General features: G+C 23.2%; 1 protein-coding gene across 3 annotated transcripts; it reads right to left on the bottom strand.

Moving 5' to 3' along the window:
- Positions 1-1,159: 1,159 nt before the first annotated feature.
- LOC132923116 (uncharacterized) lies at positions 1,160-16,082 on the bottom strand. 3 transcript variants are annotated; one of them, XM_060986942.1, is made up of 8 exons: positions 15,933-16,082; positions 14,906-14,932; positions 14,740-14,781; positions 13,310-13,372; positions 13,076-13,126; positions 12,838-12,900; positions 11,776-11,832; positions 11,448-11,588 (listed from the first exon to the last, which is right to left on the bottom strand). In XM_060986942.1, exons 1-8 carry the CDS (start codon positions 16,012-16,014, stop codon positions 11,542-11,544), a joined length of 432 nt encoding a protein of 143 aa, XP_060842925.1. In that variant the 5' UTR covers positions 16,015-16,082; the 3' UTR covers positions 11,448-11,541. The 3 variants fall into 3 exon arrangements, with proteins under 3 accessions (XP_060842926.1, XP_060842925.1, XP_060842924.1); XM_060986943.1 differs by lacking the exons at positions 11,448-11,588; positions 11,776-11,832 and adding an exon at positions 1,160-1,350; XM_060986941.1 differs by having other exon boundaries at positions 11,448-11,832.
- Positions 16,083-16,318: the final 236 nt, after the last annotated feature.

Raw genomic sequence — 16,318 nt, 5'->3', positions numbered from 1 at the left:
TAACCTTGCTTTACCTAAAAATTATCGATGCTTGGAGAGCTTGGAATGGTAGGCTTTCATTTAATAGAACTTGTTTGAAATTAAAACAAAAGCTATCTTTTCAGTATTTGAAGAGTTCTTGGTGTACATTTAAGTACACTCCACTCGTTCCGACCATAAAGATAATGCAAACAGTTTGATCTTAAATAGATCATAAGTCCTCCTAATTCCTTTGCCGAATTTCTAATAATCTCAAAAATCATTATTCAATAAAGGTAAGCACAAATTTAATTTGAAAAATCGTTATTTACTAATACTTATTCTCTGAGTTATGAACTAAATTTAAGCGCATAGAAAAGTAAAATTAAATACAAAGTATTATTATTCCTCCTACCATTCTCACTTTTAGAAATATTAATGATGTATGCCATCTTAATTTGGCTCGTAATTTTTTATATATTATTTATTTGTATATTTAAAAATCAACTTATAACATTTCAAAATACAATAAACTATAAAAAAAAATTTCATTATTTATTGAAAAAAATTACGTATTTTATTGGTTTAAAGTGTTTAAACCTCTATATGCTAATCAGCTCGAAAATCTACCATCAAATTAAACGACATAGAGAACATCAATTATCATTTATCTGATACATTTAAAAATAATTTGAATGTAAAGTTGTCATATTTTTATGCTAACTCATGTAAATTAGCATGTAATGACATTAAAAATCGTTAGAAAACTAAAAAGATTTGTGACACGTAATAAAACAGAAAACATATACCTATTATGATAATAAATTAAAAACTTACTTGATACATCTTTCTGAACATTGGTTAGATAAATTGTAAAGGTTGTGAAGGTGGGTAATTATTGTATAGTTATTGTACATGTATAATTTTATCACTTACATACCTAGGGCACCACTGATATTTTTAATATTAAGGGTTAAGTCTTACCTACACTTTTTATTTAAAATAATATTTTAAGTCACAATAATAATGTTAATTTATTGATGACAATTTTATTATTAATAATTTATTATAAGAATAATATGTAAAGATACATAAACATACAAATATTTATAAATTATTTATTTTTTTTATAAGTAACAGTAAAATTATTTAAAAATACAAATTATAGCATGACAATATGATTATTACTATGTAAGCGTCTATAAGTGTATAACATATGCCAGTGCATTTTATGGGTGATTAGTTTGATAATACATATTTTCTGTGAATATAACCCAAAGAAATCTTACTATTCACTATTCTAAAAAACAGATAAGGGACTTTAATTCATCACTATCCTTATCTCCTCAGCATTTTCACCGCACCATTTCTCTACACCAAATCCTAGCATATCTAAGACAAAAAAAAATTTTAATTATAGCCTCTTTTTTACTTTTTCTTATGTCAAGTAAAATAAAATTAATCAAAAAGTTTTAGTTATAGGCACAGTAATAATTCAGATTTTTGTAATCGAAAATTAAAAATATACAATTATAAATAGTAATAAAAGTTAAAGTTAATAGTTATGAATCTAATAAGTAATAAAAATAATAGTTTGAATTAAAACAATAGATGACTTCAAAATTTAGGAGTAATATAAAAAAAAAACCATTGACATCGGACTAAAACAGGATAATTAATCTACACAACAATTCACACTTCACAATGAGTGAAACATATTAAGCTTGCATATTATACCTATGTCCAATTTAATAATAATTTACCAGGTATAATATTTTTCATTTCGTTAGGAATGTATTGATTTATACTAAATGCATTACTTTCTTTATGATATAGAATTTAAAACATATATTAATATGATAGAATAATGATATATAAATCAAATAAGTAATGGGAAGATCAATCAATTAACTATAAGTGGTATCTAATGAGATATTTATACCTATTTTATTTAAATTTTTAAAATTTACTTGAAGAGTTTTAGAGATTAATAATCATTACTACAGACCCATGTAAATATTGTATTACTTACTTTGCAAGTAAATAAAGCAATAAGTTGATGAAAATTATACCACAATCTTAATTATGGTTATAAAAATGTGTGAGTCTATTACCTATCCCAACTCCAAATAAACTATCTGTCAAATTAATGATGTATAGGTGCCTCATAAGGTTAGATTAGGTTGGTTATCAATATACATATACAAGTTAAATTATCTTACCATTGGACTCTGAAATAGATAACGATAATAAAATGGTAAAAATATGTGTCTAAATGTAATAACAAATTATACTATTGTACTAATAATATTGTGTTTATAATTATGTTGCATATATTTTATATAAACAATGTAGTTTTTATATTATTATGTTATACATAAGTACATAATTATAAAAAGTAGTACATTTGTTCTCACGCACTTCGTTATGCGTATAAAATGCATCCGTGTGTCATTTCAGAAAATGAGCGCCTTGCCAATTATATATTAATCAGATTTCGACAATTTTTATTATTTTTATTAAATAATAGAAAACAAAGAAAAAAACCTCTAATAATTTCTTTGTCAGTTATATTCCTAATAACGTTAATATTGTTAAGTATGTAAATAAGTGTTGAATCTCGATACTGATAAAAATAAAGTTTATTTTATTTAAATTCTAATTTGATTAAATGAACAATGTTTTCGTCATTCGCTGACGTGTAAAAATGAACGAGCTTTTGATGGTTTGTCATCAACGTGAAAACATGCAACATAAAATTAGCCATGGAAAACAAAGGATAACAAATTGAAATGTTTTAAATTTTTGACGTGTTAATAGTCATTTCCAAACGAATAAGAGATTAGGCATTTGAATTGAGTTAGTATGACCGGAGAGGTCATTGGCAGTAGGAGTACATCTTGACCTTGAAACTTTCTGTTCAATATGTTAGCTTAAGGAACATTGTTCAAGATTTATTTATAACAATCGGCGTGCCATTTAATTGACGCGCAGCTGAAAAATCTGGTTTATTGTTGAAAAGCCTCAAGTGATTGCGTGAGGGTCATAAATCATAATACAATTTGTCCCAAATAATACATTTGAATTTTTCTACAACCTTTACCCATGCTGGAATGCTTCATTATGTTGGATGTTGGAAGTTATGGCATTTGAGTGCTGTATATGGAGTCCGTTCACCATCAAGAAAAATGGTTGCAATGCTTGACGAAACAATTGTCAAAGTAATATAATTTTGTAAACGAATGCACGGTAATTGTAGTGAAATAAGGAGCTCCATTTCGAAAACCTGTACATTTTCGATTTTTTGAATTTTGTTATAAGCGTTATTTTATGGATTATTTGCTTAGATCAGGAGAGTTTTGGCAGTACCACATTTTATGACCAAAAAAAAAAATAATCTCAGTTTTGATGTTGGTTTATTGTAAAAATTGAATTCAGTTTGTATATTAGAAAAGCCAAAATTAAATTACTTATTTACATAAAACCAGATTTCAACAAAATAGAATTGATTTTTTTTTTGTTTGACTTAAAAGCGATCAACTGTTGAAAATGTTCAGTTATTGTTTATGTTAGAATTTCTAAAACATTGTATAGTGTTAATATTTTGATATTTTTTGAGCTAATTTGAATTCTTTAAAAATTTCTTTTTTAAATCGAAGATTTGAAAATTTGATAGAAGATCACTCATAAACTACTCTTCACTATTCTGTGTAACATTATTTTTTTACGGTATTGGATATTCACCCGTAAAATAACTATTTATCTACAAACGTTTTTTGATATTTTTTTGTAATTGGTAACTTGTAATTCGTAAAACTATTAAAGTAAAAAGTCACTGTATAAAAGTTATAAATTATAATTTTGTTAATGTATTTTGAATTTATTATCAGTTATAGAGATTTTTATGTTGAGGGAGAAACTGGCGTTGCAGAAAAGTAGGGTACAGATATCCTGCCTGTACAATGACTGAATTAGAAACTGATATTATGTAAAAGTTACGATTAATATAGAATAATCATATTGATTCGTTATATTATAATTATTTTACTGAAACCAAATAAATATAACTTTTTTTAATTGTTATTCATAAGAATATAATACATACTTTTCCGTATGTACCGGAATATTTTTTGGAGATAATTCCAGTACTTTTCTGTTATAACTAAAACAAAGTTTTTATAAATTAATAATTTTAAATTAAATTAAAATATTGCAACTTGAGATCAAGACCTTATATTACCCTATATTTTGTAAAATATTAATTAAAAGTAAAACACCACCATAATGTTAAATAATAGTATTATTTTCAAACACGCAATAAAAACATAAATATTATTGACTATAGTCAAGATTCTAATATTAATATATTAGGCTAATTTTTAACTAAGATAGGAAAATCAAAATATAATTTTATGATGAAATCTTCGAGAAGTATAAAAATGTGGACATAGTCTATGTATTTATTAAATATCATGCATGGTCATTTTCAAAAAAAATCTAAAAAATCTAAATAAACATAAAATTTTTTAAAGATTACATAATTGTTGTATCATATTAGTGTAATTTGAAGTAATAATGGAAGAGGGGAATTTATTTTTCCTCAAGTTGAAAATTTTCTAATTGTTTCATTGAATAATACAGAATTAAAATCTTTGTACTTATTCAATAAGTCATAAATGATATGAACTATAAGAAGTAATTGTATCCAAAATATGAATTGTATTTTAAACTTCAATTTTTAGAAAAGTGTTATACAAAAATAAATTACCTGGAAAATCTTTTGAGCGAATAAAAGATTCTATAACATCATACAAATTACGTTATTATATCGATTGTTCATTAAAACTATATATTATTATTTCCAATTATTTTATATATATTATGATTATCTTCAGAAAAAGTTATAATTAGTCTTTGTATTTTTATTACCGTAGTATGGACGAGGATCTACAAAAAAAAATCACACATTTTTTACAATATTTAAACTATTTTTGTATTTGTTAATGTATATGTATATGTCATTTTTCTTAGAAATTTGTAAGTCCATAACAAATTTTAACTTCCACGATTAAAATACTTTTTAATATTTATTGTCCTCAAAATCTGAGCTTTATTAATTATTAAAACCTAATTAATATTCATTAATAAATATAAGTTAAAATAATAACTAAGTAATTTACATACCAAGTTCTAATGATATAAGGACATTGGTGTAGGGCTTTGTCACTAAAAATAAATATTAATTGAATTATTTTTCTATAATTAGATTTTATTTTGTAAGTGTAAGTTCGTTTATAACTCAGATAATCAATCCCATCAATCTCGACCTCTAGTTATGCAAGTAGTACTTTCTACCTAAATGCCAACTAATCCATTTAATTTTATTTTGCTTGTATAAAACTAGACTGTAATAACTATACTAATTACTATAATAATATACTTGCTATGAAACTTTTCAGCTATTGTATCTGTTTAAAAAAATAATTTTTAACAATTTAATGTTAATGTAAATGAAAAATTAACTGTTATTAAAATTCATGTATAAAAATGCAGCTAATAGTACATTAATAAATATAGTTTATTCATAATTATTTAAGGTTTATGTTTGTTTATGCATATGATGATTGACCGTCGGAAACGTTCGATACTATGCTATGATCCGATCTAACTCTATCACTATATAGGCCATTTTTCTGTATAATATGTTAGTATGTGTATACTGTATTATAGATAGTATATGTTAAATTAATATCGCCAAAACTTAGATTATGTATCATAATGTAATATTATGCAAAGGATTTAAAAGAATACAAATTGAATTTATGAACAAATTATTTCGTTTGCAAGAAGGTAACTTACATTTGCAAACTTCTAAATGTCATAAAGTAATTAATCCAAGATATCTAATAACGTATGAGTCAAATAAAATTCTACAAAAAGTGTCAGAGTGCTAATTCAAACAAAATGACGCAAACTCGACAATTACATTGAGTGACGGGACCAACTGTCCCAAAAATATTGTTTATAGGAATTGTTTAAGTTTAATAAGAAAAAATAGGTCATCGATATAACTGACTCGTAGGGAATATAACAGAAATAATATAATAGAGAATGGATTGATAAGTACAGTCATCTTTGAGTTTTCATCAATTTACTTTAAAAATACCAACAAATTTTAGTCAACAATGGTTTAAAACATTAATTCTGAAACAGCTGTGTTTGTACTAATCTTATATTATCCAAAATGTCAGCAATAATTCATAATTCACACCTCAAGACTGATGCAAGTCGGTTCACCTTAAATAAGTAGTATTCTTTCTCAAGAATAAAACTTTTAAATTGTCTATAAATAGCTAAAAAAAATTTACAATTGGTAAACAAGTCAAAAATCAAAGCAGTATTACTACTCCAAAACTCAATAACAGGCATAAAAAGAAAAATACATTATTGTAAAATCAATAAATTTATCATTCCATTCAGAATCCGAAATGTATAAGTTAATGCTAATAGTAATAATTTATAACATGTATCCGATATTTTATATTACGTCTTTAAATATTGAGTCGTAAATATCGTATTTTTTTTCGAAAGCAATAAAACGGTTCTATTATTAAATTTTATTAGTCTTCTTATAACTGCTGAATTAGTTAAAAAATATTTAAAGTAACATCAGGTAAACTTACTTGTACAATCTAAAGTTATCAAACAATTGTAGATTAAATTAATAATTTCAGAATTGTAATTTATTTTAGTAAAATAATTATAGATAATAATTTTACTTATATTTGCAGTTAAAGTAAATAACTATTTATTTATAATTTATATATTGTGTCTGTTTATTTTTCAATAATTCCTTGAGTTTTTGTATCATTAGATTGAATTGGAAAATATTGAGTTTATTTGATATTAAGGTGTTGCCACTTAAATCAATAACGATCTTATTAGTAGGTACGACTTGAAGTTGGATGAAACTAATTGTTTATAATATCAATGTCATTGGTTATTTTGTGTTCACAGACATTAATTTTGTTCTTTTAAATTTGATCAAAAAACATAATATTAAATATTATAATCTGATCGAAATATTTATTAACAGTTAGTTAAAATATTATAATACTAAACACACTATTATAAGTTTACCTTCAGTATCTGTGAATTTATAAGCGTAATTGATTTATTAGTATTATGAATCGTAAACTATTACTCTTTTTAAGTATATATTGAGCACACACATAATATAAATATATTATAAAAGTCCCTATATTTTGACCAAAATATTTTCCTATGAGATTATGAATAACACACGCTTTGTAATATGAAGGTATGAATTCCAATAGTATGTTTATATACGAAAATATAAAATGTATGTAATTTGACTTACTTAACGGAACTGTAAATTTATAAACATAAATACTTGGTAAATATAATTAATAAATCGTTAATATAATATTTTATATTATTAACATATACAATATGTATATATATAATATGTTTTAATTTTATATTTAATTATTAAAATATAATGAATTAGAATGTAGTTAATCTGGAACTATTTAATGCGGAATGTTTGTATGTGCTACATTATCTGACATTGCAGAACAGTAATGGTTACTTGCACTTTGAATATTTACCAATAAATCTACACTTTAAAAACAAAGATAGGCAAGTGGGTATCGCTTTGCTTTATAGTAGAGATGAAGAGTAGGTCACTATAATACTATTTGTTAAAATTGAATGCAATGACATATCAACTATAATTAAATTTCAATATATATATAGTAATTTTACGCGATTTTGTAAAAAATTAAATTTCATACGCTCATAAAATATCTCTATAATGAAGCTCGACATTTTTTTATGTAACTTGAAGGTAACTTATGAAGGACCTAGTATTAGGTTTTTTAACCTTAGATATATAACACTGTTATCATATTTGTGATATAATCACAAACATTTTATAAATTCTCAACTTCAAAATTCCTTGAAAATAATAAACCTATAATAATATACCTATAATAAACCTTTTATTAAATTTTAATGATTTTTTGGAATGCCAAATTTTTTTAGCGGTATTTCATAAAAAAAAAACTTGAAAAAAATCGAAAATTTCAACCGTATATAAATAGCTTATATAAAGTCAAAGTATTTTGAAAATTTAATCGTAAATAAATATCGCTAATATATTAACATTTGGTGAATATTTCAAGTAATTATAATGATTCGTTTTTGAGTAACAGCAAAATAAAAAAATTAATTTTTTCAAAAACTTACTATGCGTAAAAACCTAACCGTTTTTTCGTTACTTTTTTAGAGGTTTTTGGTTTTCCTTCACTTTTAAAAAAAACATACATCATTGTAAAATCAATACATTCCTCACTTCGTTCAGAATCTAATATATTTGAACTACTGTTATTTATTAACCACAACCAAACCACCACTGCATAACAGTTGCTGAATGGCACATTACATATTATGCCTGTACATGAAATATGTCAGATTTCATATTCTGAGCAGTGTTTAATTAATTGATTTTTCATTGATATGTGTATTTTTTTTTTATGAATATGTATTACGCCATTTTTAATAGCAAAAATGCCTTTATTTTCAACACTGAAAGTGGTTTTTGATAACAAATTGGATCTTGTTTGTGCTTTAAAAAGGTTAGGTTTTTTCAAAGTTATAAATTCCCATTTTTTTTTAAAATTAAAATCTATTATAAAAATTAAGAAAAAACATACATTTGTATAAAAACCTTTTTTGTTGTTTTGCGTAATTAAAAACGAATAATCATAGACTTCAAACTATCACAAAATGTTAATATTAGCATTTCCTACAATTAAAATAATCTTATCGAGTTAAACTAATATTAAAAACAATTAATTTACAAATATTTTGAAAAAGTATATCATAAGTCAATACGGTATTAAACTTCACAATATATTAATTTTTAAACATTATTCATACACCTATCATAGTTAAGTAATAGCCATCACTTCAATGAGTAGGTAGTAAAGACAATAATAACAGACACACTTGTAGACTAACTTACCTGAAAGGCATCCTGTATCCATTTAATCAAATATATAAAAATTAGAAATTTAGAAATTTAGAATAAGCGAAACATATAATATATAAATTATTTTAATTATAAAATATGTAATTATATAACTTCATAGTTTGTTATAGATTATAAAAATATTACATATTATAATATACAAAACTAACAAAAAAAAAAAGGAATTCAATATTTTACATATTTAAACTATATAATTCGTATATATTATGTTACGGTCCAAGAAGAAAAATTGTAAATTCTAAACACTGATCGGTCATTGTATAAAATACACGTAATATTTGGGAAATGTAAATTATAGACTGGTCATTGTGATAATTTTTATCTTTATGAACTGAAAAAAGAATAATTTAATAATCAAGTTAAATATTTGTGAACTTAGCGCCCTTTGTCGAATTAGCATATTGAGGAAGTTCATTATGAGTTATTGTACATTTTTACTACTTTTAGTTTGTTTTGCATTGGAAACCAGAAATTATTACAAATCTCTCTACCTGGCTTAATCAGTAAATAATGTCTAGTCTATGTATAAAATTATCCGCAAGGCTTGAAAAACTCTAGCATGGTATACAATATTACCAGTTGGTATTTACATTGACCATTTATCTACCTGGACCACAACATACAAATAAATTCCATAGCATTAGTATTCTTTATGGTAGTGTTTCCCAATCTTTTTGTAATGACGACCTTCAAATTTACCTCTTGTTGGTAAATAATACATAGTTTCAAGTTTTAAAAAATTATATTCTTAAATATTGTTTATCTCTATATTTTTTTTAAGTTTTTACTTTTTTGAATGACAACATAGAGTTTCAATTTCATATTTCAAAGCAAAATAATATTCTAAGTATTTTGGTACATAAAAATCGAATTTAGGGCGAGTAGTTTATGAGGTATACGTATTTAAAGTAATGATGCGTGCAGTAATACGAAGGTAAATATTCTGCTTTGGAATATGAATTTAAAACTATATATTGTCATTCAAATTAATAAAAACCTTAAAAAAATATAAGGATAAAAAATTTTTAAGAATATAATTTTTTAATAAAAACATGTTTTTTAAACAACTTGAAACTATGTAGAAAAATGTTTTCAAAAACATGAATACTTTTTAAAATAATGAGTGTTTCGTGATAAAAGAATAACTCTGTATATTTAATATTTATTTACATATTTACATATACACCCAAAACTTGTGTTAAAAATACATAGTAATTTAAAACTAATTACTTATAATAGGACAGGAAGACAATGCTTTAAATCTACCTGAAAGAATATAAATGTTAAACTTGTGAATGAAATGTTTATAGTTTCTGGTAAATGCAATATTAAAAATAAGAATATTCTTTTTAAATAAAAACAACTAGTTATAGATTTAAACGAATAATATAAGTTCAGAAAAGACAATCATTTTTTGATATACATTTACAAAAATATATACCTACCCAGAATACTTTAATTTTTTTATAAATAGTATGAAACCCCCTTTAATAATAACTAAATTATTTCATCTTATCGTAGTTCTATTGTTCTATACAATAATTATACTTAAATTGTAATAATTAATGACGAAACATAATAATTAATATTATAGTATAAAATATTATGTATAAACAAATCATAATTTATTTTTCAAGTCATTCCTTCTAAAAAAATAGCTGGGATCGCTCAGTCATGGTACTTCTTTTAAAACAAGAAAGAATTTAGATTTTTAAATTATTTATATTATACCAATATTTATAAATATAGATTAAAATAGGATTTTTAGACTCACGTTTATCCGCTGAAATCATATATTAATTTACAATTTGATTAATACTATTAAAATATTAAAACATTTAAAACTGTTCAACAACATTTTAATCTTTGAGGGAATATATTGATTTTTAGCATGTTTTCTTAATATTTTATTTTTGTATATAAATATATGTTATTGTGTGCCATGTAAATGTATTCTCCTATTATCTCGTTTTGGAACAGAGGATAAGCACCAATGCTCAATATCGAGAAGACGATTATCAGTAAAAAAAACTTAAATATACTACGAAATTGCTCTGATCAATCAAAATTCACGAATTTCTATGAAATAAAATTGTTAAAATATATTTTTAAATATAAAATATTCAGCACAAATAATTTATTCAACGATAAGCTTAAAAAATTGAAATAAATAGAATAGAAAACTTTTGACTAAGAAATAAATGATTGATTCATAGACCAACTAATCTATAAAGAGTAATATATTAATAGTTATTAAAAAAAATAATATAAAATATAAAAATTTTATTTTTATTTTAAAAATTTTAAGTTGGTTCTAATTTTTATAAAATTTATGAAAATGTTAAAAAAAAATAATCGATAGATTCGATATCACAAAAATTACAATCTTTTTATTTATATAAGTTATGTTTGTATACATATTACATGTATATTGTCTATGTACTATTATATTGAACATTATTAATTTAAGTTTTTATTGCGTATAGTAATTTATTGTGGTTTTACTCTCACTCACCGAGGTTTTCACAAAATTCTTTAGGAGTCATTGGAATTGCTGTAAATAAACGACAAAATATTTTATTCTATTGGGCTGTATTTTTCACTAGTTATATATACACAAACACGGAGTTATATTAACACAACTGCATTACACAATAACTTTGGTTTTGGGTATGTACTGTGATATATTTATTAAAATGTTATAGCTATAAAAAAAAATACAACGATTACCGAATACTTACTATCTAAATAAAAATATTGTTTAGTCTTCAATTGGTCATAATATCTACGTAAATATACTAAAAGTATTAGATTTGATTAATATGTATATAATATTTATAACATTCATACATATATTGTACTACATATGTATAATGTATTTGTTGCTTAAAATTTAATAGATCTATTTGGAATAAATTATAACTGACAAATTAGGCTTATAAATAATTAAACTTATACAATAAATTATATATATTTTTAAATTGAAAGATTAAAACACCTCAAATATGATGAATAACGATGATTAGCAATATAAATAAAATTCCCTAGTGATGTTATTTAGCTGCTACATGACAGTGTATTTGCCTGTCCCTTCTAAAAGTTTAGTGATCGGCAGAGGAAGAGAATACCCACTTGGGGAGAGAGATTGACCTTAAAGCCGACTATACTACATTTGAAGGTTTTCCTTTTAGATATTTCAATGATTGATTGGTATATATACGAACCATTTTCTATCATTCTACACTATAATCTTCTCTCTAACTTAAATATTCTACTATTCAAACCTCCTTATTCTCTAGGCAATCCTATCTCTCTCTCTTTCCACGATAATTGAGATATTTCTTATGTTTATTCCTTATTTAAGGTATGCAGTTGACAATTATGATCTTTAGCTATCAATCTCATCACTGCATGCTTTTGCTTACACCCACAAGTAAACACTCATTTATAAACATTTAGTCGTATTCAACTATGCATCTTAACAATCTCCAGATGCATCAACACATGCGTCATAATATTTTTAGTAATTCAACCATCGTCATCACTTAATTAAACATAATTTTAAGTATGTATTATAGTATTGTACTGTAATGTTGTTTGTATTTATGATTGGATACTTTTAGTTTACTCTTATACTTTGTCCTACTAAATATTCATTCTATTTGTTATAAGCTGTACATTATATAATATATCGTTTAGAAAATTGAGAAAAAAATAATTTGATATAATAATATATTAAATAAATATATTAATTATATATGTTTAATTATTATAATATTATAGCATGCAATCTAAAAACTTACAGTCAATTTTAACTTGATTTTCATTGAATCCTTTTGAATTAATTTGAAGATCATCTTCATTTTCTGCGATAATTAATTTTTTATTAAAATCAATAACTTACATATTTATATGTATACATTAGCACACATTAAAAGTATAGGTCATAGTGAAAAATCAAAATGTTTAATTAAAATACATGATAGTTTATTAGTTAAAATATATAAAACGTATTTCACAACAATAAATATAAGAACTTACGTTTTACTTTAACTGAATCCTTTCTAAAGCTATTTGGGATGTCTTTGACTTCTGCAATAGTTAACTTTTGATTAAAATTACTGGCATACATATTTTTTATATATATTTATAAACATAGGCATGTATTTAAGCTATAGGTCATAGTGATAAAACTTAAAAGCTTAATTAATAACATAATATAGTTTAATAATTAAACATACAACATAGTTCACGATAATAAATGTAAGATTTTACCTATTACTTTAGATTGATCTCTAATTAAAGTGTCTTTAACTCTTTGGAGGTCTTCTACAGTTTCTGCAATAATTAATAAATTACAATCAATCTCATACCTATTAAGTAATTCATAATTTATGTATAAAAAATTTTTTCATAACGTATTATTATTTATAATATATAGACGATGATACAGTGTTTAAACTATAAATATCAGGTGATATCATCGGTAAATCTATAATGCATTGAAAACTGCATTTTATGAAAATACTACGGTCGATGAAATTATCTATATATATTGTATATGTTCACATTAGCATATATATATATATATATATACATTCATTATTTAAATAAAATAAAGGTTATGAGAGCAATTGATGAAATTTTCTATGCTGTAACGCTTGAACAACTGTTGTTGGTAAGCGATTGTTAGTCATCACGGTATTTCTAACGATGATTATTGTACTATGACAACAATGTGAGCAATGTTTACATTTTTTACAATGACATCATCTATATTTGCAACAACGTTTGTGAAAAGTAGTTGTATAGATATAAAAACTATATATTTTTTTTAACTACTATTAAGCTATTCATTTTGATGGATCCGCAAAATATGTTTACGATATTTCTCAGCACTCTTGATGGTTACTTAAAGTTAGCAATAACAACGAAAAATATTTTTTACTTAGTTCTATTTTTATGTGTATAAAATGTATAAATATGGACCAAAAACTATCGGAAATATAATTATTGAACAAATTGGCAAATAACATGAATAGTGAATATTATTAGTGATAGGTTGAGATAATAGGGAAAATAACAAAATCGAATGTATAGTCACCACTCACCATTAGTATAAAACGTATTTAGTTACTTTTGAAACATATTGACTTATTATAAATTGTTATTTAAAATAATTTAATTGCCAAGTTTTCAAATTATTTAAAAATATTTTCTACTGTAAAAATATCATTTTGACCACGTTGAAAATAACGTAGGACATACAATATATTTACTATTTATAGATTATTATTACTTTAAATTAGTCAACTTATAAAAATATATATCTTATTTACGTTTCCAATTATTTAAACGCTATAAAATGTTAATGTTTAACGTTATTGCGGTTTCAAATGTTTTTTTTTTTAATTTTTCGTTTTAAGTTGTATAGGGACTAAAAAAAATGAATGTTTTAAACACCGATGAGATTGAACATAATCAACAAAAATAATTGAATTACAGGAATGGATAAAAGCATGAAAAAAAGAACATAGTATGCGTATTTTTTTTACATAATAGGTATACGTTTATTATTTTGTAATTAATTTTAAATTGTGTTCATTATTATATTATATTTCAATTATTTTGTTCATTTTTTTAAATATTTTATAACTTTATAGCATTATATAATACATTTTGAAACAATGCTATAAATTACTTACCAAATTGCATTACATAAAAGTAGTTGAATACACCATCTTTATCTATGCAAATAATAATATATCACACGTTTATTATATTCAAAATTATGAGTAAAACAACAGACACGTCGTTTTAATAAATGTGTGGATTAAAATTTGTTCATAGCATAAACATATAATTACTTACTGTTAAGCCCATTTTTCGTTAATTCTCCTGTTAGTCATATTATAAATATTAGATGTACAATATTGGCGAATATAAAATTAAATGAAAGAAATTAGTTGTGAAAACTGTTATTAAGTCAATAAATAAAGATAATTTCAACTCTGGTAATATAACTAATACCATAGGTGTGTTTTAAAAGGAAACAGATGATAACAAAAATAAAATTAGATATTTAATCATGGTTAAATTGTATAAATCGATCTTAAAATGTATTATTAACTAATATAAACTCTCTTACTTAAGCATACTATAAATAATAATAATAATAATAGCTGTATTTAATAAAAGTATAACATTAAAAAATGATTTATGTAATTGAATAAATATATACGTAGGTGAAAATGTTTTAATTAATATGGTTGTATGATGCTTATCGTATATAAAAATATATTTTTTTAAATACTTTTATATGAGATCAACTTTATATAATAGAAATGATTACTAATGCCAAAGGTGTGTTTTAAAAGGAGAAAGATAAAAAAAAAATGAGATATGAATGAATATAATTGAATATTTTTACATGATCAATTTGGAATATTACGTGTTGATTATCTTATTTTTTTATTATTTTAACGAAACATCACTTTTAATTAGGTCAGTTATAATAAACCATGTCTCACAAGTTATATTATTTCACCTTAATATTTAATGAAAATATTTTTGTTATTGTAGTCAATTCTTACCAAATATTATTATTAAAATTTTATTTGTTTTTTTCATTCTACTATTTATTTAGGTTCTTTAAATTGTTTATCGGACTTAATTATATAAAATCATATTATTATAATTCACACATATACAAATAATGTAACTGTTAAATATACTTATATTTACGTATATTTAATCAATGCTATTACAGAATATAGGTAAAATTTAATTATTCATTATAATATTATGTATAAATATATATTATACATATTTATATTTTAAAAATAATATTATATCAATATTTAATTTATAAAAAATATAATTTTCATATCATCATTACCGCCAATGGGGTCAGCAATGTTATATTGTATTATAAATATCAAAGTTAATGCCAAAATTGTTAACACTTTATAAAAAATCATAATAATTGTTAAAATAAGTACAACGAACCAAACATACAACTCGTTTTGCAAAGAATAGAGTATGAAAATTTTTTAATAGGTACAAAATAAATTATTTGTTTATTTATTAACATCTATGTAAATATTTCGATCATCATAATGTATATAACATACTACTACAAATATGTCTGTTTCAACAACTATTGTATAAATAGATGAGGTCACCGCTCCAGATAATTTATCGTGCAAATCAACCTCTACTCACCTTAAAATCCGAGCAGACACTCCTAACAGCTACAGGAATATAATCCATTACCTAAAAGAA

This window comes from Rhopalosiphum padi, chromosome 2, assembly GCF_020882245.1.
Source record: "Rhopalosiphum padi isolate XX-2018 chromosome 2, ASM2088224v1, whole genome shotgun sequence".
Lineage (NCBI taxonomy): Eukaryota > Metazoa > Arthropoda > Insecta > Hemiptera > Aphididae > Rhopalosiphum > Rhopalosiphum padi.
This window is presented reverse-complemented; position numbering and strand designations above follow the sequence as displayed.